This window comes from Salmo trutta, chromosome 34 (genome assembly GCF_901001165.1).
Source record: "Salmo trutta chromosome 34, fSalTru1.1, whole genome shotgun sequence".
In the NCBI taxonomy this organism is placed as follows: domain Eukaryota; kingdom Metazoa; phylum Chordata; class Actinopteri; order Salmoniformes; family Salmonidae; genus Salmo; species Salmo trutta.
In genome coordinates, this window is record NC_042990.1 from 25978882 (window position 1) to 26001354 (window position 22473).

The 22473-nt window shown below is 47.2% G+C and overlaps 2 protein-coding genes across 2 annotated transcripts; one reads left to right on the top strand and one right to left on the bottom strand.

Annotated features, from left to right (window-relative positions):
• The first annotated feature begins 1994 nt into the window (after nt 1-1994).
• On the top strand, nt 1995-5830 carry hey1 (hes-related family bHLH transcription factor with YRPW motif 1). Its single transcript, XM_029732426.1, has 5 exons — nt 1995-2382; nt 2596-2671; nt 2794-2877; nt 3109-3190; nt 3564-5830. The coding sequence occupies exons 1-5, from the start codon at nt 2297-2299 to the stop codon at nt 4319-4321; spliced, it is 1086 nt and encodes a 361-aa protein (XP_029588286.1). The 5' UTR covers nt 1995-2296; the 3' UTR covers nt 4322-5830.
• Nucleotides 5831-8942: 3112 nt separating this feature from the next.
• On the bottom strand, nt 8943-21533 carry LOC115173918 (stathmin-2). Its single transcript, XM_029732427.1, has 5 exons — nt 21354-21533; nt 11382-11477; nt 10851-11029; nt 9655-9846; nt 8943-9380 (listed from the first exon to the last, which is right to left on the bottom strand). Exons 1-5 carry the CDS (start codon nt 21370-21372, stop codon nt 9321-9323), a joined length of 546 nt encoding a protein of 181 aa, XP_029588287.1. The 5' UTR covers nt 21373-21533; the 3' UTR covers nt 8943-9320.
• Between the last annotated feature and the right edge of the window lie 940 nt (nt 21534-22473).

Here is a 22473-nt window from a genome sequence, read left to right on the forward strand (position 1 = left end):
CTAAAAGTCAGAGGACACAAACCCCCAAGCCAACATGAGATAGGACTGTTTGAGCTTCAGTCTGATTGGCAAGTGCAGGGGGTTGAGGGAAATGATGTTGTGTCACAGCCACTACCCCGGCTGGATGTGTGTGTGTGTGTGTGTGTGTGTGTGTGTGTGTGTGTGTGTGTGTGTGTGTGTGTGTGTGTGTGTGTGTGTGTGTGTGTGTGTGTGTGTGTGTGTGTGTGTGTGTGTGTGTGTGTGTGTGTGTGTCTCGGTCACCTTCAAAGGCAGCCCTCTGAAAGGCACTAATCACAACATGTGATGAGCCTGGAGAACAAAGACAACAGGCAGAAAATAACAGCAGCGTGGGAACCCTCAGTGAATTTGAAATACAACAGGGAGAGAACGAAACCTCCCATCCCACCTACCCTCCGACTCACAGCCCGCCAAGCCTGCCTGCCTGTTGCCACACTAACTATCAGCAGCAGAATGTGGAAGTTTGTGTGTGTGTGTGTGTGTGTGTGTGTGTGTGTGTGTGTGTGTGTGTGTGTGTGTGTGTGTGTGTGTGTGTGTGTGTGTGTGTGTGTGTGCGTGCGTGCGTGCGTGTGTGCACGTATATGTTTGTGCCCCCCTGCCATGCCAACAATCAGCAGGCAGCAGAGAGGTGGGAGTGTGTGGGAATGCGTCTGTCTGTGTCATGTCTGAACTCGAGTCTAGCTGGTTGAAGGCAGCAATAACAACAACATGAAAACAGCCCTAAGAGCTTCCTCGCATTCATGTTTCTTAACAAGGCAGCTCCTCTCCTCTCCTGGCCTGATGACTATTATGCATGCTGCTGCATTAGAGATAACCCCAGGGATTCATAGACTGTCTCAGAGTAGGAGTTCTGATCTAGGATCAGTTTTGCCTTTCAGATCATAATGAGTCAGATTATATGGACAAGGGTCAGGGGGCAAACACTGTTGATGTACTGTTTGGTCCTCTCACGTTTCTTCCTCTTATCAGAATCTTTATAGGGCAGCCAGCGTATGATCAGGTGACAGTGGCAGGAGATGGGGCGACAAGGCAGGCTGTCATTCTGAGAGACAGCCAAGACCAGCAGAAAACATATGACCTGAGTAATTAAGATACCTCAAACCTGTAAATAAAACCCTACGTTTTCAGATACATTTTTAAGTAATATTCTGATCTAAATGTATGAATATTCCTTGATTGAATCAACAAGTAGCTTCATGTAGTACAGGCCTACTCTTTGCCAAATATATTCTTGAAGATGTCTGCAAGTGAGATATTCCAGACCTGCCTGTTAAAATACTTTAGTTTGTCAATGAATGTCCAATAAACGATGAATGTTTATCTGAATTCGACACCAGGTCAATACACTGAGCTTCCTTCTATACAATAAGGCCCTCGCAGGGGACCCTTACCCGTGGCATGGGAGTGGTGTGTGAGTGTGTGTGTTTGTGTGTGACTCATGAAAACAGGTCAAAAGGATCAGCAAGAGCTAAATCTGCTTGTCACATGAGGAGAGGGGATATACAAACACACACAACAATGTCTGTCAAATGATTTGGGAGTGTGGCCATTATTGGGACCCAGAGGGGGTGTGGTGTGGTGATGACACACTGGAGAAGCTGGCCTCCTTTAATTGCATTATGCCTTTTGTGTGGCAAAGTCCTCATCCTCTCCAGTCCCTAAAGCATCTTTACTGTGCATCATGTCCGCGGTGGGTAAGATTAGACTTCATAGTTTCCTCTTGAACACTGGCTGTCCTTTAGATGAGTTAGTATTGGATTACAGGTTCACACGCTCGCCTCTAGACCGCCCGTCGCCCCGACCAATTGCCCCATTCATTTCAAACGCCGGAGACTGCCGTCGCCCCTGATTGGTTATCAGCGTTGGGCTAAGAAACTTTCCCACGGCAAGCGCGTGGTGACAGCAGGCCAGCCACTCCTCACAACCGGGACAGACAGCCACAGTACTCGGGAGGGGAGGGGGTTGACAGTCACGGACCGAAAGTCTATTGGACCCCTGTCAAAATCATTCAAAGGAGTGGGGCGTGTTTAGGCCGTGGAGTTCCCTTGCAACTGTGCTGTCACTCAAACCATAGCTGACTTATAATTGGCTAGTTATGGTGCAATGCCAAGCCCCTTCTGGCTGGCAGTGGTGTAGAAATGATACCGTGGGAAAGCTTGGTCCTTCAAACGGATGAGCTCGACGCATAGCTGATAGACGCACAGAGAGTCGGAGAATTGAAAGACTTGGACCATACTGTATTGTACTCTGAACGAAGGAAACACAACAGCGGATAAAAATGAAAAGGAATCACGATTTTAGCTCCTCGGACAGCGAGCTGGACGAGAACATTGAGGTTGAGAAGGAGAGTGCCGATGAAAATGGGTAAGATTGTGTACAATATTTTCGTTTCATTGCATTATTATTATATGTTCCGAATCACGCTCCAAGGGTCTTACACCTGTATTGCTTTGATATTGTTTATAAGAAAAGACGTGCAAAATTTTGAAAAAATATTTAGCAATTTGGTCATTTCCGAGGCCTGATGTGCGTTAGTAACGCACATTAATACAATAATTGAATGTGTTGTTCTTTCAGGAACATGAGTTCTCCCCTTGGGCCGATGTCTCCAGCAACAAAAACTCAAGTGAATGCGAGGAAGCGCCGTCGAGGAGTGAGTACATTTCTTGTTAGACTGGTCGTGCGTAAAAGTGTGTAATACGCACGTTTTTACACCAACTAAATTCTAAAATGTTTTCAGTGACTGAATGTTCCAATCGCTCATCTCTCCTACAGATCATTGAAAAACGTCGCCGTGACAGAATCAACAACAGCCTCACGGAGCTGCGCAGACTGGTCCCTAGCGCGTTCGAGAAGCAGGTAAGGTTCGATCCCTGTGTCATGCGTAAAACAATCGCCCTATCAAAAGGTTTGACATGATACATCAACGTGCTTTGAACTGGTAGAGAACAGTTACAGTTTATAGACTTTCCACATGTTTTAAGAAAATAACGAATAATAATTTCCAGTATATATCTTTAATGATTGAAACGATATTCAATACCTTTTTATTCGTTTAATTAATGTGCCTTCTGTCCCGAAATCCTTCAGGGTTCAGCTAAACTGGAGAAAGCAGAGATTCTGCAGATGACCGTGGATCATCTGAAGATGCTTCATGCTGCTGGAGGAAAAGGTGTGGTAGAGTCCTTTGTACTACAATAAATTACCATAATAAAATAATTACTGTATCATGAAAGGAAACAATATTTTTGAACTGCCATACTATTGATTGACTGTAAAGTTATTGATTTGTATAATATCTTTCTCTTCACTGAGTTGTTCTGTAAACTCAAGCTATGTGCATCTTATTAAATATTTGAATAAGTCAGGCAGGCATAGCACAAGACACCTGCTTTAGTTCTTTGCTAACTTGAACTATCTTCCTGGATTGTCACACTCATTGTTATTAGTAGACTTCAGTAGACTTCCTTTATTCCCGCTCTACTTGTTTGGTAGTATTGTCTGAAAACACTTAATTAACCCTGCTTCTCCCCTCTTCCTTCCAGGTTACTTTGATGCCCATGCCCTGGCCTCGGACTACCGGGGTCTGGGTTTCAGGGAATGTCTGGCTGAGACGGCCCGCTACCTGAGCATTATGGAAGGCCTGGACAGCACTGACCCCCTGCGGATCCGTCTGGTCTCCCACCTGAACAGCTACGCCTCCCAGAGAGAGGCCCACTCCGTCTCTGTGTCCGGGCTGGGCCACCTGGCATGGGGCTCGGCCTTTGGGTCTCCCCCCTCCGCCCACCTGGCCCACCACCTCCTCCTCCAGCAGCAGCACCATCAACACCAGCAGGGGGCGACGTTATCGTTACCACGCAGCGCCTCCAACAGCTCTCCGTCATCCTCCTCTTCTACTCCTTCTTCATCCTCTTCTTCCACCTCCTCGCCGATAGAGAGAGAGCCTCGCTCCTCGCCCCATGGCCATGCTCCCAGCAGGCTTAGCAGTGCCGCCCCCCTCTCTGAGCACAGTCACGCCCAGGGGGCTCCTCTCCGTCCCCCCCCCAGTGCTGCCCCCCTCCCCCCAGGGCTGAACCTCACCGTGACCTCCACAGCCGCTGCTGCAGCCGCTGCAGCCTCCAAGCTCTCCCCTCCCCTCTCCCTGTCCTCACTCTCCACCCTATCGGCGTTCCCCTTCCCCTTCAGTGCCTTCCCCCTGCTGTCCCCCGGCACCCTCAGCCCCCCTGTCCACACCCCCTCCAGCCAAGCCAGCCTGGGGAAGCAGCCCTACCGGCCCTGGGGCATGGAGATAGGGGCTTTCTGAACTATCTTCAACCCCCCCTCCACACTGACTAAACTGACCAAGTAGATGGCTAGAGAGTGCACCATCACTATGACCTGAACTGAACTCACCAGCTGAGCTGGACCTTTCCATGGCCAAGAAGATGTTGTTTTTCTATCATACCATATCAACATTCTATAAAGGAGATAGCTATAGGAATACTATTTTTTATTTTCTTAGAAATTGCATTTTTTTCTATGATGTTGACAAAAGAGGGAAACAATTATAAGAGAGCAAACAAAGTGATTGTTTAATTAACAATATTGAGTTATCTATGTGTTGTCTGTTAGTGGGCTTTACTTCTCCTCCCATAGTGTGTTCAGCCTTTAAGGGGAAGATTTCACAGATGGTCAGGCTGTCAATCAGTCGCCCATCAAGTTCTCAGCGAAACTGTCCCCTTTGTTTCCCCATTGAGCCCTGGACTGTACTTTTATCTCGCAGAGAGAGGGAGCGAGAGAGAGAGAGAGAGAGAGAGAGGTGTGGAGAGGGAGGTCTTGGTGGTGCCCTTTTTATGGCATTTTATGGACTGGAAGAACTAAAACCAGGTGTTTGTTTGACTGTTAGAATTTATCCGGAAGCCTCTTGTTTTACATTCGTTTGATTTGCATTCTCTGTGTGAGTTTCTATCGCAGCAAAATCTCTCTGAAGTAATGTATTTACAGTCATGAGTCAAGGGTGAGGACAACAAAGAGTTCATGTCCTTTGACGTGATGTCTACAGAGGTCACAAGACCCCATATTTCAGATTATTAGCAGATTGCAGTGAAAAAGTGGTAGCTGTACAATTGTTTAACATTAAAAAACATACTGTCTTAGCGAGCTGAGCAGGCAGCTATTGAGACGTATGGAACCAATTGGAATCGGTGTAATAAAATAAATGCAATGCTTTTTCAAAGATTTATAATATTAGTTGGTCTGAGACTTGCAACATAAATTCTTTACACTCCTTTACATTCGATTATATTATATGATCCATAAAAAGTGGTGGAGGCGTGACACTCTTCTCAATTAAAACATATATTTTTTTATGAATTAATAGACAAATGATCATATGATATAATTTTCAACATAGACGCCAATAGGAACAATCGCTCAGACACACTGCAGTATCCCTGTACCTCTATGTAGTCATTGCTCAGAGATATCTAGACTACATATTCCCTATACGGTCCAATTCTAGATTGTTTCCGACCATATCTCTGTGGATTCCATGGCGAGTCTGTGACAGTAATAGCATCCCGTCTTGTAAGATGTGTATTTTTACCAAACCTCAAAAGTGATTTTGTACATAAGTGTTTTGTATAAAAAAAGCGCTGACAAATCTGATTTCTCAGCTTTCTAATAATGATATATACTGTGTGTATGTATGTACACTAGAGATGGTATATATGTAGAGAGAGAGTGCTGGGACGGCATGTGAGGTACTCTATTCCGTCCTTCACTTATCTATCTGTGTGACTTATCTGCAATAAAAAGCTATGAGAAAATGAAATCCATTGTTTGCTCCTTCTGTGTCCCAAACTATGTTGCGGTTGAGACCATGTGGAGAAAGACACATTTTAATAAGGACTTCTGATATTCAAAACTCAATCCTCCCTATTTATATTCGTCTTTGGTTGATATGACTGCCTGGAACTGTTGAGATTCTCTTCCTTATTTATTTTAATTATTAGATCAATCTTTCACCAACATTATCCAACATTTCCGAAGTCTGTTTAGATAAAGGAAGATATCGTTGTGATTAACAGTAGTAATATCGACTTTGACTCCACACTGCTCTCCATGGGTAACAGTGGTAATGTTCCCTGCTCCAGTCCCTGTCTGTCCATGTCCCTATCTGTCCCTATGCTGCTCTCTGCTGTGAGACCGTCGACGCCCGGTATCAGCCACAGCCTCTGGGTCTCTTGATTGCCTCTCTGTGTGTACAGGAAGCGATTAACAACGAGGGGATGTCCTGGACAATGGCAGCTTGGCTGGCCCTACCGCGTGGGAAGAGAGGGAGGAGGGAGAGAGGGAGGAAAGGAGAGAGGAGGCAGGAGGAGAGAGAGGGGAAACAGAGGGTAGTGTGGGAGGCAGAGAGGGAAGAGAGTGAGAGGAGGGGGAGAGAAAGGGCAGTGTGGGAAAGTGGGAAAAGAGAGAGAGAGAAAGAGTGGGAAAGAGAGAGAGTGTGATAGACATAGGGGTGTGGGAGAGAGGGGAGAGAGAAAGAGAGGGAATAGAGAGGGAAAGAGAGCAGTGTGGGATAGAGGGGAGAGGAAGGAGGGAGAGAGAAGAGAGAGCACAGTACTGCTTTGTCCCAGAGCCATGGTTGCAGCCCACTCCTCCCGGTGTGCTTGGCTCCCACGCTCCCCCAAGTTACTGTTGTTGCTGCTGCTGGGACACCCGTCAGAGGAGTGATAAAACAGAGCCTCCTCCTCCTCCTCCGCCTTTCATCAACTCTCTGCCAAATCATCCTCCTCTATCTCACCCACCCTCCTATCCCTCTCTCTTTCACTCGGTCTCCATCCATCCTCCTCCTCCTTCCATCAACTCTCTGCCAAATCATCCTCCTCTATCTCACCCACCCTCCTATCCCTCTCTCTTTCACTCGGTCTCCATCCATCCTCCTCCTCCTTTCATCAACGCTCTGCCAAAATATGCTCCTCTCCTGTATCTCTCCCACACCCTTTCCCTCCTTCTATCTCTCACTCTGTCTCCATCCATCCTCATTATCGTTCTTCCTGTCGTTTGTTTGCCAGACTCGTAAGGTGATTCCCATCAGTAACTATGGGTTGAAGAGTCTACACTACAGGGTCTAGTATTGTCTCATGTAAACCCTGCAGACAATTCTGGATTTACTTCATAGTAAAGGGTCAAGGTGTTACAACACTGCCAATTGCAATCTTTTGTCACCACCTGCTGGTCATATGCGATTCTACAACTGTGGATGATCACTTGCTTTCCTTAGCCATGTCCATATTTTTCAAATTTGTCCAAACTAATTCAGAGACTGAGTAATAAACATAGTTATATTATAGAAATAATACAATAATACATACTAACAAATATTAATGTGACAGATTAATCTGCATTTGTAATTGGACATGCTCAAAAACAAATGGAATTATTTTAGTCTTCTTCCAAGCTAAAAAGACAATACATCAGAAATAGAATAAGCGCACACAAAGCCAATATCATTCACAGAACCCCAAACCTTTATTAACCACAGGTTGCTCACAAAGATATATGTGGAGGGGGGAAACACACAAACAGGAAGAGAGAGAGGCAGGCAGATTCATCACCACGGACAGGATGCTGTGATGTCATCAGTATGTGACCGATGGTCAGATTTACAGCTCTAACTTCCTGACTGTGCTCCCTGTGCTCCCCAGCACACACACACACACACACACACACACACACACACACACACACACACACACACACACACACACACACACACACACACACACACACACACACACACACATACACAACCCACCCACCCCTCCTGAAACACACACACACACACACACACACACACACACACACACACACACACACACACACACACACACACACACACACACACACACACCTGACCTGTATACACTTGCATGCCCCCTTTGCAGATGGCCACTGTCTTCCGTTGTCATGTTAACACATCTAACATCATCTAGCTGATATTTGAAGTCTATGTGTTGATTGGCTTACATGTTGCCTACTTTAGCTGTTTATGCCATTTGTGTGCCATAGTCTGCTGTACCCAGTTAAAAGCTGTTTAAATACTAAGAAGAAGGTACAATGATTCATTCTCCATATTGAGAGAGTTATTCTACGATTCTCCATATATAGTGTGAAACCTTCCTAGTAGCATTTGGCATTGGTTCCTCTCTGGTACGACGTGAAAGAAATGAGAGGGCCCATAAGCTTGTGGTACATGGATGTAACTTGTGGATCTACCATTGCCTCTATGTTAGCTGCTATATGAGTTTGTAGCATTATAGGCACGATTACATTATCTACATGTCTAAGATGGTACATACATGCTGAGAGAGGGATTGACAGGGGACGCAGGGGGTATTGGGAACCAGGAAGGATCATAACACCCCTCTGTGACATCATGGTATGAGCCAGGGATGTCATGTGACCCCTGCAATGCCCAACTGACAAAATGTGTGTGTGTGTTTGAAAGTATGTGTGTGTGTGCGCGTGCGTGCGTGCGCACACTTGCATGTGTGTGAATGTACTACTGTATGTAAGAGAGTGGGGGATCAGACAGACAGACAGGAGAGAATCGGCTCATAAATGCTATAATAAGTCTCCTGAAGTCTAGCTAGTCTCTCTTCAAGGAGTCAATGTGCAGCTTGCATTCTAATCATCCCCACACTGACTGACTGACTGACTGACTGACTGACTGACTGACTGACTGACTGACTGACTGACTGACCAACACAGACACAGACATGGTCAGAAAATAACCACCGCAAACACACGTCAGCTAGCTGGCAAACTCACAACAACACAGAAGCCTGATAGTACAAGAGAAACTGCAAACGTTTTTTGTTCCGAGAAAAACTAAACAACAAAGTACATCCATAGATAGAGAAAATGATCCAATCGCAAACTGCAATACTTTAGCTGTATTATCATACTGTATATAACAAAAAAAGAAGTATTTACAAAAAACAATACCCACTTTCACTTGGTTGGCTTCTCTTTTTCTTTCTTTTTCATCATTTGAAATTGAGCAAACACATTCTTTTATAGGGAGGAGTGGGAGACATTTTCATATTTGTTTGTGATCCCCCCCATTTGCTAACGCTGTTGGTGTGGGCTGGCGGTGGGTGGGTTGGTCATCCTCCTCCCTCAAGGGGGGGGGGGGGTCGTCTGATGCTGTGGGGGCTGTAGTAGTAGGGGGATCTGGGGGTCCCTCGGGGGGGGCTGTCGGGGGGAAGGGTGGCTGTAGGAGGGTACGATGGTCGGTGGCGCCTCTCCTCTGCTCACGCTGTCAGCTCTTCCCTGAGCTCTTTGTTCCTGCGCACCACCTGGGCATGCCTCTCCTGAGGACAACACAGAGAGAGATGCTGCCATATTGGACATACCAGAAACCTCTTAATACTGACCCTGCCCTGAGACTCTCTGATTCAAGTCTGTCAACTTACTGTCCTCCCCCTTTCAGCTGACATGTTTAACTACAATCGCCAGTGTTTCATCCTTGAGTGATGCCACCAGCCCCTACCTATCACATCGTACCCTTCTATCTTGCCCACCCCTTCCATTCACCTGGTCTTGCTGTCTCCACCTACAATTTTTCCCACCAAGCTCTCCTCTCACCTTCTCCTGCAGGCGCTCCATGATGGAGGCCAGGTAGGCCTGGCGGTTCTCCTTGATCTGCTCCATCTTCATGGTCAGCTTCTCCTCTGCCATCTTGCTGAAGTTGCTGTTCTCCTCCATGGCCTTGAGCAGCACATCCCTTTCGTGCTCCCGCTTCTCCGCAAGGGCCCTGAGAACCTGGGCCTCCTGGGACTGAAGAGGGGACGTGATAGAGTAGAGTAAAATAGAGTAGGGTACAGTAGAGTAGAAAAGAGTAGAATAATATGAAGTAGAATAGAACAGAATAGAATGCAGGTGGAGGCCAAGATACAAGGTTGGAAGGAGAGGGGAAGAGTTACTTTTAGTATCGTTACTTTGCCTGATCAATGTACTCATTTCTTAGTAATAATAAAATAAGTGTAGGAGTCAAAGTCTAAGCCAAGCTAAGGTATAGTCTGAGACAAGCTAAGGTATAGTCTAAGACAAGCTAAGGTATAAGCTAAGACAAGCTAAGGTATAGGCTAAGACTGGCTAAGGTATAGGCTAAGACAAGCTAAGGTATAGGCTAAGACAAGCTAAGGTATAGGCTAAGGCAAGCTAAGGTATAGGCTAAGACAAGCTAAGGTATAGGCTAAAACAAGCTAAGGTATAGGCTAAGACAAGCTAAGGTATAGGCTAAGACAAGCTAAGGTATAGGCTAAGACAAGCTAAGGTATAGGCTAAGACAAGCTAAGGTATAGGCTAAGACTGGCTAAGGTATAGGCTAAGACAAGCTAAGGTATAGGCTAAAACAAGCTAAGGTATAGGCTAAGACAAGCTAAGGTATAAGCTAAGACAGGCTAAGGTATAGTCTAAGACAAGCTAAGGTATAGTCTAAGGCAAGCTAAGGTATAGGGTAAGACAAGCTAAGGTATAGGCTAAGACAAGCTAAGGTATAGGCTAAGGCAAGCTAAGGTATAGGGTAAGACAAGCTAAGGTATAGGCTAAGGCAAGCTAAGGTATAGGCTAAGACAAGCTAAGGTATAGGCTAAGGCAAGCTAAGGTATAGGGTAAGACAAGCTAAGGTATAGGGTAAGACAAGCTAAGGTATAGGCTAAGACAAGTAAGCTAGGACAAAGTTTGTCCCAAGTGTAATTTACCAGCGTGATTCAGTGTGATTCAGTTTTGGAATTAAGTTGTCGGCTAATGCTAAGGGAAACTGATAGATGGTGACTCACTCTCCTCCGGTCCTCAGCGGCCTCCAGCTTCTTCTGGATGTCCTCCAGAGAGACCTCCCTCTTAGGGGGCGAGGTGACGCAGTGGGCTGCGTCCGACATCGGGGAGGGGGGCTTCAGGATCACCTCGAAGGCCTGGCCAGAGGCACGCTTGTTGATGGGCTTCACCTCCATGCCTGCTACTGCAAGGTGAGAAGTGTATATGTGTGTGTGTGTGTGTGTGTGTGTGTGTGTGTGTGTGTGTGTGTGTGTGTGTGTGTGTGTGTGTGCGTGTGCGTGTGCGTGTGCGTGTGCGTGTGCGTGTGTGTGTGTGTGTGTGTGTGTGTGTGTGCATGTGTGTGTGTGTGTGTGTGTTTGTCAGAAGTTGGACAGATGGAGGAAACCCACAGAAGGAAACTCAAAACGCTGCCTTTGTAGCATTAATATTACCCCAATCAAATTTTCACTTAGACAAAAAATTGCCTCTTCGTTGCCTTTACAGTAAGTTGAAAGTGATTTGAAACACTAAAAAAGTCAGATGACTATTCTGCTTACCTTGGAACTCTCCCACCAGGTTCTTGCGTGCCTCAGGGTACAGGCAGGAGCAGAGGAGAGACAGGACAGAAATCTCCTTCATCTTCTCTTTGTATGCTGTGGGGAACACACACGCGCACACACACACATCGTTAACCCACTTTCTCCTCCTCATAAATGATCATCCCACATGGCATCGCCATCTTTAGATGTTTAGGAAAATAAATATTCAGCAAATCCCTAAATAGAAAAGAAAAACATAATCATCAAAGGCGGTCTAGTGAGATGAATCAGCCTGAGGTTTCTAAGCCCCATTTTGTGGAGCTTTGTTTGTGCAGACTGAAGGGAAGTGGGATGGCTGTGTGTGTGTATGTTTGTGTGTGTACATACTTGCGTGAGAGGGTGTCTGCTGTGTCCTCATATGTTCTGAACGGTTGACCACCTCCCCACAGCATTCATTCTCCATTCATCATTAGCTATGCATTTCATTGCAGCATATAATTGATTTACTTAGCTAGCAGGCAAGATACCCTCCTTGCCCAGTCCGTAGCTAGCACTGGTAACATCCAACAGTCATTTAACAGCAGGGATAGCACCTAGAGGCTGAATGATTATGGCTGATGTTGCCAAAATCTACTAGCCTGGAATCCAAACTGTATTGTTCTATTTCAATATTATTTCACTTTAGGATTCCAGGCTAGGGTTCAGAGCTTTGGCACCCAAATTGGGACTAGAACCTAATGTAGCATCCCCATGAGGCAGCCAGCAAAGATGGGAAAACTACTGTATCATACTGCAACAAACACTCTGGCTCTCGTCCTCCTGGCTGCTGTGCTGTAGTGTTCAGTACAGTGTGTATTGGAGGCACAGTCAGAGTCCAGCCGGGCACCTCAACGTGCCAAACAGCACCCAAGCCTCTATGATCTATCATCCACCACACGCTGTGGGCTGCAGGGCTGAAAATGGCTACATCGATCACTGACTGATTTCCCTGGCTGGGAGTCAAAACTGAGCAAAATAAGGCTGAGATTTACAGTTAGACAGCTTCTCCATGGAGGAGAGAAGTGTAGCTAGTGCCTACTGCCGCTCTGCTGTTGCTCAACCAGCCAAACCCTCTCCCTGTCTTCCTGTCTGTTTGAGTGACGTGTAGCTAGTGCCCACAGCAGTGGTACTGCACAACCAGACAGCTCTCAGCCTAGCAGACGCCACGGGCAATCAGATGCACTCTCACATGTAGCAATAGCTCGCTGACTCTCCGATAGGCTTGTTAACCCCTCGCAGAAGAGAAAGAAAAGAAGATGAAAGCGGGGATGAGAAGAGGAGGACTGTGTTAACTCTCTTGTTAACCCCTCCTTCCCAGAAGAGAAGGAGAAAAGGAGTACTCGGTTAACCCCTCCCATAGTGAAGAAGAGAAAATTAAAGGGGGGGTGAAGAGGATGAAAGGAGGGCTGGTTTGGGCTGGCTGACTCCCACAGGGATGGAAGGACCTCAGGGCAAGCAAATGGATGCTGCTGATTTCGCTGAGGTAGTGGAGGGGATTTTAATTTGTTTACTGGACCAGACCATCTCTACTGGTGGCCCGCTGGATGGATGTGCGTGTGTGTGCATCTGCTTAAATGTGTGTGTGTGTGTGTGTGTGTGTGTGTGTGTGTGTGTGTGTGTGTGTGTGTGTGTGTGTGTGTGGGTGGGTGTGGGTGTGGGTGTGGCTGGGTGGGTGGGTGGGTGTGGGTGTGGCTGGGTGTGGGTGTGCTTGTGCGGGTGCAGTTGTGAGTGTAAATGTTTTATTTATTTTATTTTTTATTTTACCTTTATTTAACCAGGTAGGCAAGTTGAGAACAAGTTCTCATTTACAATTGCGACCTGGCCAAGATAAAGCAAAGCAGTTCGACAACATACAAAATCACAGAGTTACACATGGAGTAAAACAAGATACAATCAATGATGTAGTAGAAAAAAGACTATATACAATGTGAGCAAATGATGTGAGATAAGGGAGGTAAAGGCAAAAAAAGGCCATGGTGGCAAAGTAAATAAAGTATAGCAAGTAAAACACTGGAATGGTAGATTTGTAGTTTGAAGAAAGTTCAAAGTTAAAATAGAAATAATATGGTGCAAAGGAGCAAAAATAAATAAAATAAATAAATACAGTAGGGGAAGAGGTAGTAGTTTGGGCTAAATTATAGATGGGCTATGTACAGGTGCAGTGATCTGGGAGCTGCTCTGATAGCTGGTGCTTAAAGCTAGTGAGGGAGATAAGTGTTTCCAGTTTCAGAGATTTTTGTAGTTCGTTCCAGTCATTGGCAGCAGAGAACTGGAAGGAGAGACGACCAAAGGAGGAGTTGGCTTTAGGGGTGACCAGAGAGATATACCTGCTGGAGCGCGTGCTACAGGTGGGTGCTGCTATGGTGACCAGTGTGCATGTGTGTGTGTGGGCGTCTGTGTTGGCTGTCACGTAGTCATTAAGAGGGCAGTGTGTGTGCCGGGAACCACAGCAGCAGCCATTTTCCCTTCAGGACATCTTGTCAGTGATGTGAACAAATGGTGGTTTAGTGGAGCAGATAATGTAGGTTAAGTGTTAATGAGCAGGTAGTCGTGTCAACTTGCTCTTACCCTGGTCTTACCCTGGTCTTACCCTGGTCTTACCCTGCTCTTACCCTGGTCTTACCCTTGCCTGTTGTGTGTTTTGTTGTTTGGTGAACGTTGTCAACACATTAGTTGAAGTGATTCAATATGGGCCTTGTCCTTATGTGATGTAATATAGCTTTATACTAAATACATTTCTGAACTAAACATTGCTATTCTATTATGGTGAACTAAAACCACACAATTCTACAGTAAACAAATACATTCCTTTTTCTGTATATGACTCTCGAAGGAAAATTATTTTCTAATTTATACCGCAAGATCTACACTGAACATCTTCTCTTATCCCCATGGAGATCTCCTCCTCACCACGGAAACAGAGCCAGGTGTTACGTTTCCTGTTGTAATCCATCAGCATGAGACCCCAGATCATCAACAACCTCCCCCTCTTCCCTTCTTCTTCATCCTCTTGCACTGGTGCTGTCCTGTTCTACCCCATCCCTCCACCTCCACCCCAACCCAAAACTGTCCTGTTCTGTCCGTCCCTCCTACCTAACCCAATACTGTCCTGTTCTGCCCATCCCTCTACCCCAACCCAATACTGTCCTGTTCTGCCCGTCCCTCCACCCCAACCCAATACTGTCCTGTTCTGCCCGTCCCTCCTACCCAACCCAATACTGTCCTGTTCTGCCCATCCCTCCTACCTAACCCAATACTGTCCTGTTCTGCCCATCCCTCCTACCTAACCCAATACTGTCCTGTTCTGCCCATCCCTCCTACCTAACCCAATACTGTCCTGTTCTACCCGTCCCTCCTACCTAACCCAATACTGTCCTGTTCTGCCCGTCCCTCCTACCTAACCCAATACTGTCCTGTTCTGCCCGTCCCTCCTACCCAACCCAATACTGTCCTGTTCTGCCCATCCCTCCACCCCAACCCAATACTGTCCTGTTCTGCCCGCCCCTCCTACCTAACCCAATACTGTCCTGTTCTGCCCATCCCTCCTACCCAACCCAATACTGTCCTGTTCTGCCCATCCCTCCTACCTAACCCAATACTGTCCTGTTCTGCCCGTCCCTCCTACCTAACCCAATACTGTCCTGTTCTGCCCATCCCTCCTACCCCACCCAATACTGTCCTGTTCTGCCCGTCCCTCCTGCCTAACCCAATACTGTCCTGTTCTGCCCATCCCTCCTACCCCACCCAATACTGTCCTGTTCTGCCCACCCCTCCTACCTAACCCAATACTGTCCTGTTCTGCCCGTCCCTCTACCCCAACCCAATACTGCCTATTCTGCCCATCCCTCCTACCCAACCCAATACTGTCCTGTTCTGCCCGTCCCTCCACCCCAACCCAATACTGTCCTGTTCTGCCCGTCCCTCCTACCTAACCCAATACTGTCCTGTTCTGCCCATCCCTCCTACCTAACCCAATACTGTCCTGTTCTGCCCGTCCCTCCTACCTAACCCAATACTGTCCTGTTCTTTCCATCCCTCCTACCCAACCCAATACTGTCCTGTTCTGCCCGTCCCTCCTACCTAACCCAATACTGTCCTGTTCTGCCCGTCCCTCCTACCTAACCCAATACTGTCCTGTTCTGCCCGTCCCTCCTACCCAACCCAATACTGTCCTGTTCTGCCCATCCCTCCTACCTAACCCAATACTGTCCTGTTCTTCCCGTCCCTCCTACCCAACCCAATACTGTCCTGTTCTGCCCATCCCTCCTACCCCACCCAATACTGTCCTGTTCTGCCCGTCCCTCCTACCTAACCCAATACTGTCCTGTTCTGCCCGTCCCTCCTACCTAACCCAATACTGTCCTGTTCTGCCCGTCCCTCCTGCCTAACCCAATACTGTCCTGTTCTGCCCGTCCCTCCTACCCAACCCAATACTGTCCTGTTCTGCCCGTCCCTCCTACCTAACCCAATACTGTCCTGTTCTGCCCGTCCCTCTACCCCAACCCAATACTGTCCTGTTCTGCCCATCCCTCCTACCCCACCCAATACTGTCCTGTTCTGCCCGTCCCTCCTACCTAACCCAATACTGTCCTGTTCTGCCCGTCCCTCCTACCTAACCCAATACTGTCCTGTTCTGCCCATCCCTCCTACCCCACCCAATACTGTCCTGTTCTGCCCATCCCTCCTACCTAACCCAATACTGTCCTGTTCTGCCCGTCCCTCTACCCCAACCCAATACTGTCCTGTTCTGCCCATCCCTCCTACCCCACCCAATACTGTCCTGTTCTGCCCATCCCTCCTACCTAACCCAATACTGTCCTGTTCTGCCCGTCCCTCCACCCCAACCCAATACTGTTCTGCCCGTCCCTCCTACCTAACCCAATACTGTCCTGTTCTGCCCGTCCCTCCTACCTAACCCAATACTGTCCTGTTCTGCCCATCCCTCCTACCTAACCCAATACTGTCCTGTTCTGCCCATCCCTCCTACCTAACCCAAAACTGTCCTGTTCTGCCCGTCCCTCCTCCCTAACCCAATACTGTCCTGTTCTGCCCGTCCCTCCTACCTAACCCAATACTGTCCTGTTCTGCCCATCCCTCCTACCTAACCCAATACTGTCCTGTTCTGCCCGTCCCTCCTCCCTAACCCAATACTGTCCTGTTCTGCCCGTCCCTCCTACCTAACCCAATACTGTCCTGTTCTGCCCGTCCCTCCTATCCAACACAATACTGTCCTGTTCTGCCCGTCCCTCCACCCCAACCCAATACTGTCCTGTTCTGCCCGTCCCTCCTACCTAACCCAATACTGTCCTGTTCTGCCCGTCCCTCCTACCTAACCCAATACTGTCCTGTCTGCCCATCCCTCCTACCTAACCCAATACTGTCCTGTTCTGCCCGTCCCTCCTACCTAACCCAATACTGTCCTGTTCTGCCCGTCCCTCCTACCCAACCCAATACTGTCCTGTTCTGCCCGTCCCTCCTACCTAACCCAATACTGTCCTGTTCTGCCCATCCCTCCTACCCCACCCAATACTGTCCTGTTCTGCCCATCCCTCCTACCTAACCCAATACTGTCCTGTTCTGCCCGTCCCTCCACCCCAACCCAATACTGTTCTGCCCGTCCCTCCTACCTAACCCAATACTGTCCTGTTCTGCCCGTCCCTCCTACCTAACCCAATACTGTCCTGTTCTGCCCATCCCTCCTACCTAACCCAATACTGTCCTGTTCTGCCCATCCCTCCTACCTAACCCAAAACTGTCCTGTTCTGCCCGTCCCTCCTCCCTAACCCAATACTGTCCTGTTCTGCCCGTCCCTCCTACCTAACCCAATACTGTCCTGTTCTGCCCGTCCCTCCTACCTAACCCAATACTGTCCTGTTCTGCCCGTCCCTCCTCCCTAACCCAATACTGTCCTGTTCTGCCCGTCCCTCCTACCTAACCCAATACTGTCCTGTTCTGCCCGTCCCTCCTATCCAACACAATACTGTCCTGTTCTGCCCGTCCCTCCACCCCAACCCAATACTGTCCTGTTCTGCCCGTCCCTCCTACCTAACCCAATACTGTCCTGTTCTGCCCGTCCCTCCTACCTAACCCAATACTGTCCTGTCTGCCCATCCCTCCTACCTAACCCAATACTGTCCTGTTCTGCCCGTCCCTCCTACCTAACCCAATACTGTCCTGTTCTGCCCGTCCCTCCTACCCAACCCAATACTGTCCTGTTCTGCCCGTCCCTCCTACCTAACCCAATACTGTTCTGTTCTGCCTGTCCCTCCTACCTAACCCAATACTGTCCTGTTCTGCCCGTCCCTCCTACCCAACCCAATACTGTCCTGTTCTGCCCGTCCCTCCTACCTAACCCAATACTGTCCTGTTCTCCCCATCCCTCCTACCTAACCCAATACTGACCTGTTCTGCCCGTCCCTCCTACCTAACCCAATACCGTCCTGTTCTGCCCGTCCCTCCACCCCAACCCAATACTGACCTGTTCTGCCCGTCCCTCCTCTCTAACCCAATACTGTCCTGTTCTGCCCGTCCCTCCACCCCAACCCAATACTGTCCTGTTCTGCCCGTCCCTCCTACCCAACCCAATACTGTCCTGTTCTGCCCGTCCCTCCTACCCAACCCAATACTGTCCTGTTCTGCCCATCCCTCCACCCCAACCCAATACTGTCCTGTTCTGCCCGTCCCTCCTACCTAACCCAATACTGTCCTGTTCTGCCCGTCCCTCCTACCTAACCCAATACTGTCCTGTTCTGCCCGTCCCTCTACCCCAACCCAATACTGTCCTGTTCTGCCCATCCCTCCTACCCCACCCAATACTGTCCTGTTCTGCCCGTCCCTCCTACCCAAACCAATACTGTCCTGTTCTGCCCATCCCTCCACCCCAACCCAATACTGTCCTGTTCTGCCCGTCCCTCCTACCTAACCCAATACTGTCCTGTTCTGCCCGTCCCTCTACCCCAACCCAATACTGTCCTGTTCTGCCCGTCCCTCCTACCTAACCCAATACTGGGGCCTTACAGGTCTCCAGGGCCCAATAAGCTAAAACAGCAGCCTGACTGTGTGTGTGTGTGCGTGTGCGTGTGCGTGTGCGTGTGTGTGTTTGTGTGTGTGTGTCGGATAAAGCTCATCATTTAGTTTACAACCCAGCCTCTAGACGACAATATAATCAGTTGTGTAATTACAGCATTAATGGAGAACTACAGTGGAAATGGGCTATTGAGTGGGATGGTAGGTGGAGGATATTATCAGCGAGGGAGGTTTCAGACATTAGTATGCATTATTGAACACTGAAATGCAAACAACAGAACAATAAGGAGCCAAAAAAAGTTTTTTTAATAACCACACCCAAGGAGTCATGTTCCCTATTTAGTGTAATGTCATCTAGGACCTCTATACCAGGCGGTGTCAGAAGAAGGCCCTGAAAATTGTCAAAGACTCCAGCCACCCTAGTCATAGACTGTTCACTCTGCTACCGCACGGCAAGCGGTACCGGAGCACCAAGTCTAGGTCCAAGAGGCTTCTAAACAACTTCTACCCCCAAGCCATAAGACTCCTGAACACCTAATCAAATGGCTACCTAGACTATTTGCATTGCCCCCCCCCCACCTCCTTTTACACCGCTGCTACTCTCTGTTGTTATCATCTATGCATAGTCACTTTAATAACTCTACCTTCATGTACATATTACCTCAACTAACCGGTTCCCCCAGCACACTGACTCTGTACCGGTACCGCCCTGTATATAGTCTCGCTATTGTTATTTTACTGCTGCTCTTTAATTACTTGTTACTTATATTTCTTATTCTTATCCGTATTTTGTTTAACTGGTTAGAGCCTCATAAGTAAGCATTTCACTGTAAGATCTACACCTGTTGTATTCGGCGCATATGGCTAATACAATTTGATTTGATTTGATTAGGATATAATTATTATTTTAACTGAGTGACATTGCTGATGATAGCCTCCCCTCTCTGGCTGGGAGATTTGATTCCAGTTTTTGCTGAATTCGTAAACATTTTATTCTACAACTGTTGATGGGCCTTGAGAAGTGATGAATACAGCCCTATGGCAACAAGAGTCACAGGAGTGACTCAGGCAGAACTGGGTTCAGGGATGCACTCAGTGACACTGCAGGGGCTATGACCTCTGGGGGGCGCCATTGTTCCAGAAAGCTTTGGCCCCTTAACACAAAGAATGGGGAATAGATATCTGATAGCCACACCTAACTCATGGGCTTTTCTGAGAGATCACACAGTAGGCCCTGTATATATTATAAATGAACAAGGATCTTAATGTACGTTAACGTAAGCATGTTTAATGTCCCTAGCCAAATCAGTAGCCAAGTGGGCAGAGAGCATACATTTCCATTTTGGCTTGTCATTTAATAGGCCTACCACTATATGCCATTGGGAGGAAGCTGTGTATGCCGCCCACAACTGTCAAATATCCTGTCTGTCTGCCTGCCTTTCTGCCTGTCTGTCTGCTAAAAATGCGTTGATCCCAGGCTGTAGACAGTATGGTACATAACCAAACCTCAACTAATCCGGCCTGCGGCCCTGCCTGCCCTTGCACCCACTGACGACGTCTATGACGATCGTGTGCCCCGGGTGTCTGACTACAACTCAATAATAAAATACAAAAAAACAGAACTAACAACTATGCGGCCAGGCCGAGACTTAACGAAACAGCCCGCTGCAGGTGCAGGCAGACTTCAGGACCTGACCCAGTTAAATGTATTGCTCTCTGTCTGCACCCTCATCCATCCTTCCATCACCGACCTAGTCATCCGGAATACAAGTAGTCCCTTGGCCGTCATCGCCATAGAGACGGGTCTTAACTCACTCAAAAGGGCCCTAAATCCGCATGAAAGTGCTCCATTATTAAGCATTAGACAATCTTGGATAAGTCTATGCTATTTATACTCCCAAATATCTTAAAACATGTATCATGACTGGCTGTAAGCAAATGAGGCCGAGATATGCAATAAAAATGATATCAAGACCAGGCATGAAATTGCCGGAATATGATGACACATTTCACTTCCGTCCATTCCTTCATAGAACCATATAGACATGTTTAGATCATACATTGAATGACAGGGCAATCATCGGCCACTAGGAATACATGTGACTATATGATTAGTATCCATATAGATTCGAGAAAAAAAAATCGAATTCTGCAAACGACCATTCATTTTCATTGCAAGTCGTAATTCTTCACCTGACGGCTTTTGCTCTGATGCAAAGTGTGCGGCTAGAGATTCATTTCTTCTCATGCATTCCTCTCATCATTTAATTTGATTGAGCATACGATTATAATAAATAGCGGCCCAGTCCCTATAATAATATTTGTAAAGGTTTAGCCTAATTCTGCTCTGGGCTGGTGAGGAGAGAGAGAGAGACCGTGATGTTGGGTGCGGTCGTTCTGCATTATGCTGTTGTATGAGCATGTGTTGGTCTACAGCTGCAGGTGCGTCAGCCAGCATCCACAAGAGCGTCTATCCTGCTGGAATAATCTACAGTAAATGTGTCCATAGGATTTCTTCAATCTAGGCTATGTATTCGCTTTACGCACAATGTAAAAAGGGAGATTGAATATCCCTATAATAAAATGTTATTGGGCTATTTAATCCTAAACTGTAGCCCACTATTATCAATCGACCCTCTTGATATAGAATGAAAGAAAAAACAAATGCGTACAGTTCAGGCTCAATGTAAACACAAGCAAAATGATTGCATCCATTTGCAAGTTCAAAACTACAATATTTGTTGTCGTGCGACAGACTTTGACCGCTCCCTTTAATAAATGCTTGGCAGTCTTTTGTGCCAAGGGTGTCGCCGCTGCATGCTCACACAGCATCCTTAAAGCCTCATGCAGATTCACCACCCAACGCTCTGTGACTGTCAACTCGTCCCCAAAACACAGATAAATAACAGTAAATCGTTAGCTTACCAATTGCTGTTTTAGCCATGTCTGTCGGTTTGTGCGGCGTTGGTGCTGCTGAAGTGGGCTATAGGCTACTGGAGGGAGCGTGCGTCGCAGTTTCTGGTCGGTGCTTGGCGAGAAAAGGGAGCAAGGCACTGAGTCAGCAAGAACACTGCTATGTGGGGAAAGAGAGCACTGCGCGAGACAGCAAGGGGGCTGGTGAATTACAAGGGTCTATACGCGCGCAAGCAGATTGGCTACCGCGGTCCCTGACGCGCATTTCCAAGGCAAGAGACGGTCGCTTTTTCCTCTAATGTTCCTGTGTGTAGGATAGCTCAAGTTGCCCCTATGAAAGGTGACGGGGTGGGTGTTATCCCTCTTTGTTTTCTCTAATGGTGCCACCCGTAAAAAAAAGTATTGTCAGAGATGGAACCTGTCCTAATGGCTCTTGTCCATGGTGTTGAAACGGTATCAGCGAGAGAGGCAGCCCACCAATAGCTTAACTTAATGGAAATAGACGTTGAAGGTAAATGAAACGTAACTTGACCACAATGTATAGGCCTAATGTTTCGTGTGTGACATAATTACAAGGTAACACATAGGCCGACCTGTGAAATTTTGACATTGATGTTTTAATGGCACTCACTAGCTTATTTATTGGAATAAAATGATATCTAGTTTATAAGTGTAGTGGCTAAATGGCCTTCTGCTTCACAGTAACACATCTTCCTCCTATGCCTTTGGGATTGCATGATAAAGTATCCTATCCAGAATTGAGACCTGTAATGATTCATAGGGGTTGGATTAAATACAGAAGACACATTTCAGTTGAATGCATTCAGTTGTACAACTGAATAGGTATCCCCCTGTCCTTTTTCCTTTCCCTAATATTATAGTAGGCCTATCTGACAAAATCGTATTGTGAATGACCTCTCCACAATGTTCCCTCTTCAATCACTTGATGTCAGCAGACAATTACTTTACTAGTTCCCAACAAGACCTTCACTTCAGCCATCAACCAGAGTGGGCTATGAATTAGGAAAACAAAAGTAAACTTTATAATAAATGGATATGCTCTTTTTTTTTTACTCTTAGGAAAAGTCACATGTGATTACCTTAATTTCACATGTGAAATTCATGTGACTTT

Coding starts and splice junctions, on each gene's coding strand:
- hey1 (XM_029732426.1), top strand. CDS start 2,297: ATGAAAAGGAATCACGATTTTAGCTCCTCGGACAGCGAGCTGGACGAG. Junction 2,383..2,595: donor GAGAGTGCCGATGAAAATGG/GTAAGATTGTGT, acceptor TTGTTCTTTCAG/GAACATGAGTTCTCCCCTTG. Junction 2,672..2,793: donor CGAGGAAGCGCCGTCGAGGA/GTGAGTACATTT, acceptor TCTCTCCTACAG/ATCATTGAAAAACGTCGCCG.
- LOC115173918 (XM_029732427.1), bottom strand. Junction 11,030..11,381: donor CCTGGTGGGAGAGTTCCAAG/GTAAGCAGAATA, acceptor CTCACCTTGCAG/TAGCAGGCATGGAGGTGAAG. Junction 9,381..9,654: donor TGGAGCGCCTGCAGGAGAAG/GTGAGAGGAGAG, acceptor TGTTGTCCTCAG/GAGAGGCATGCCCAGGTGGT.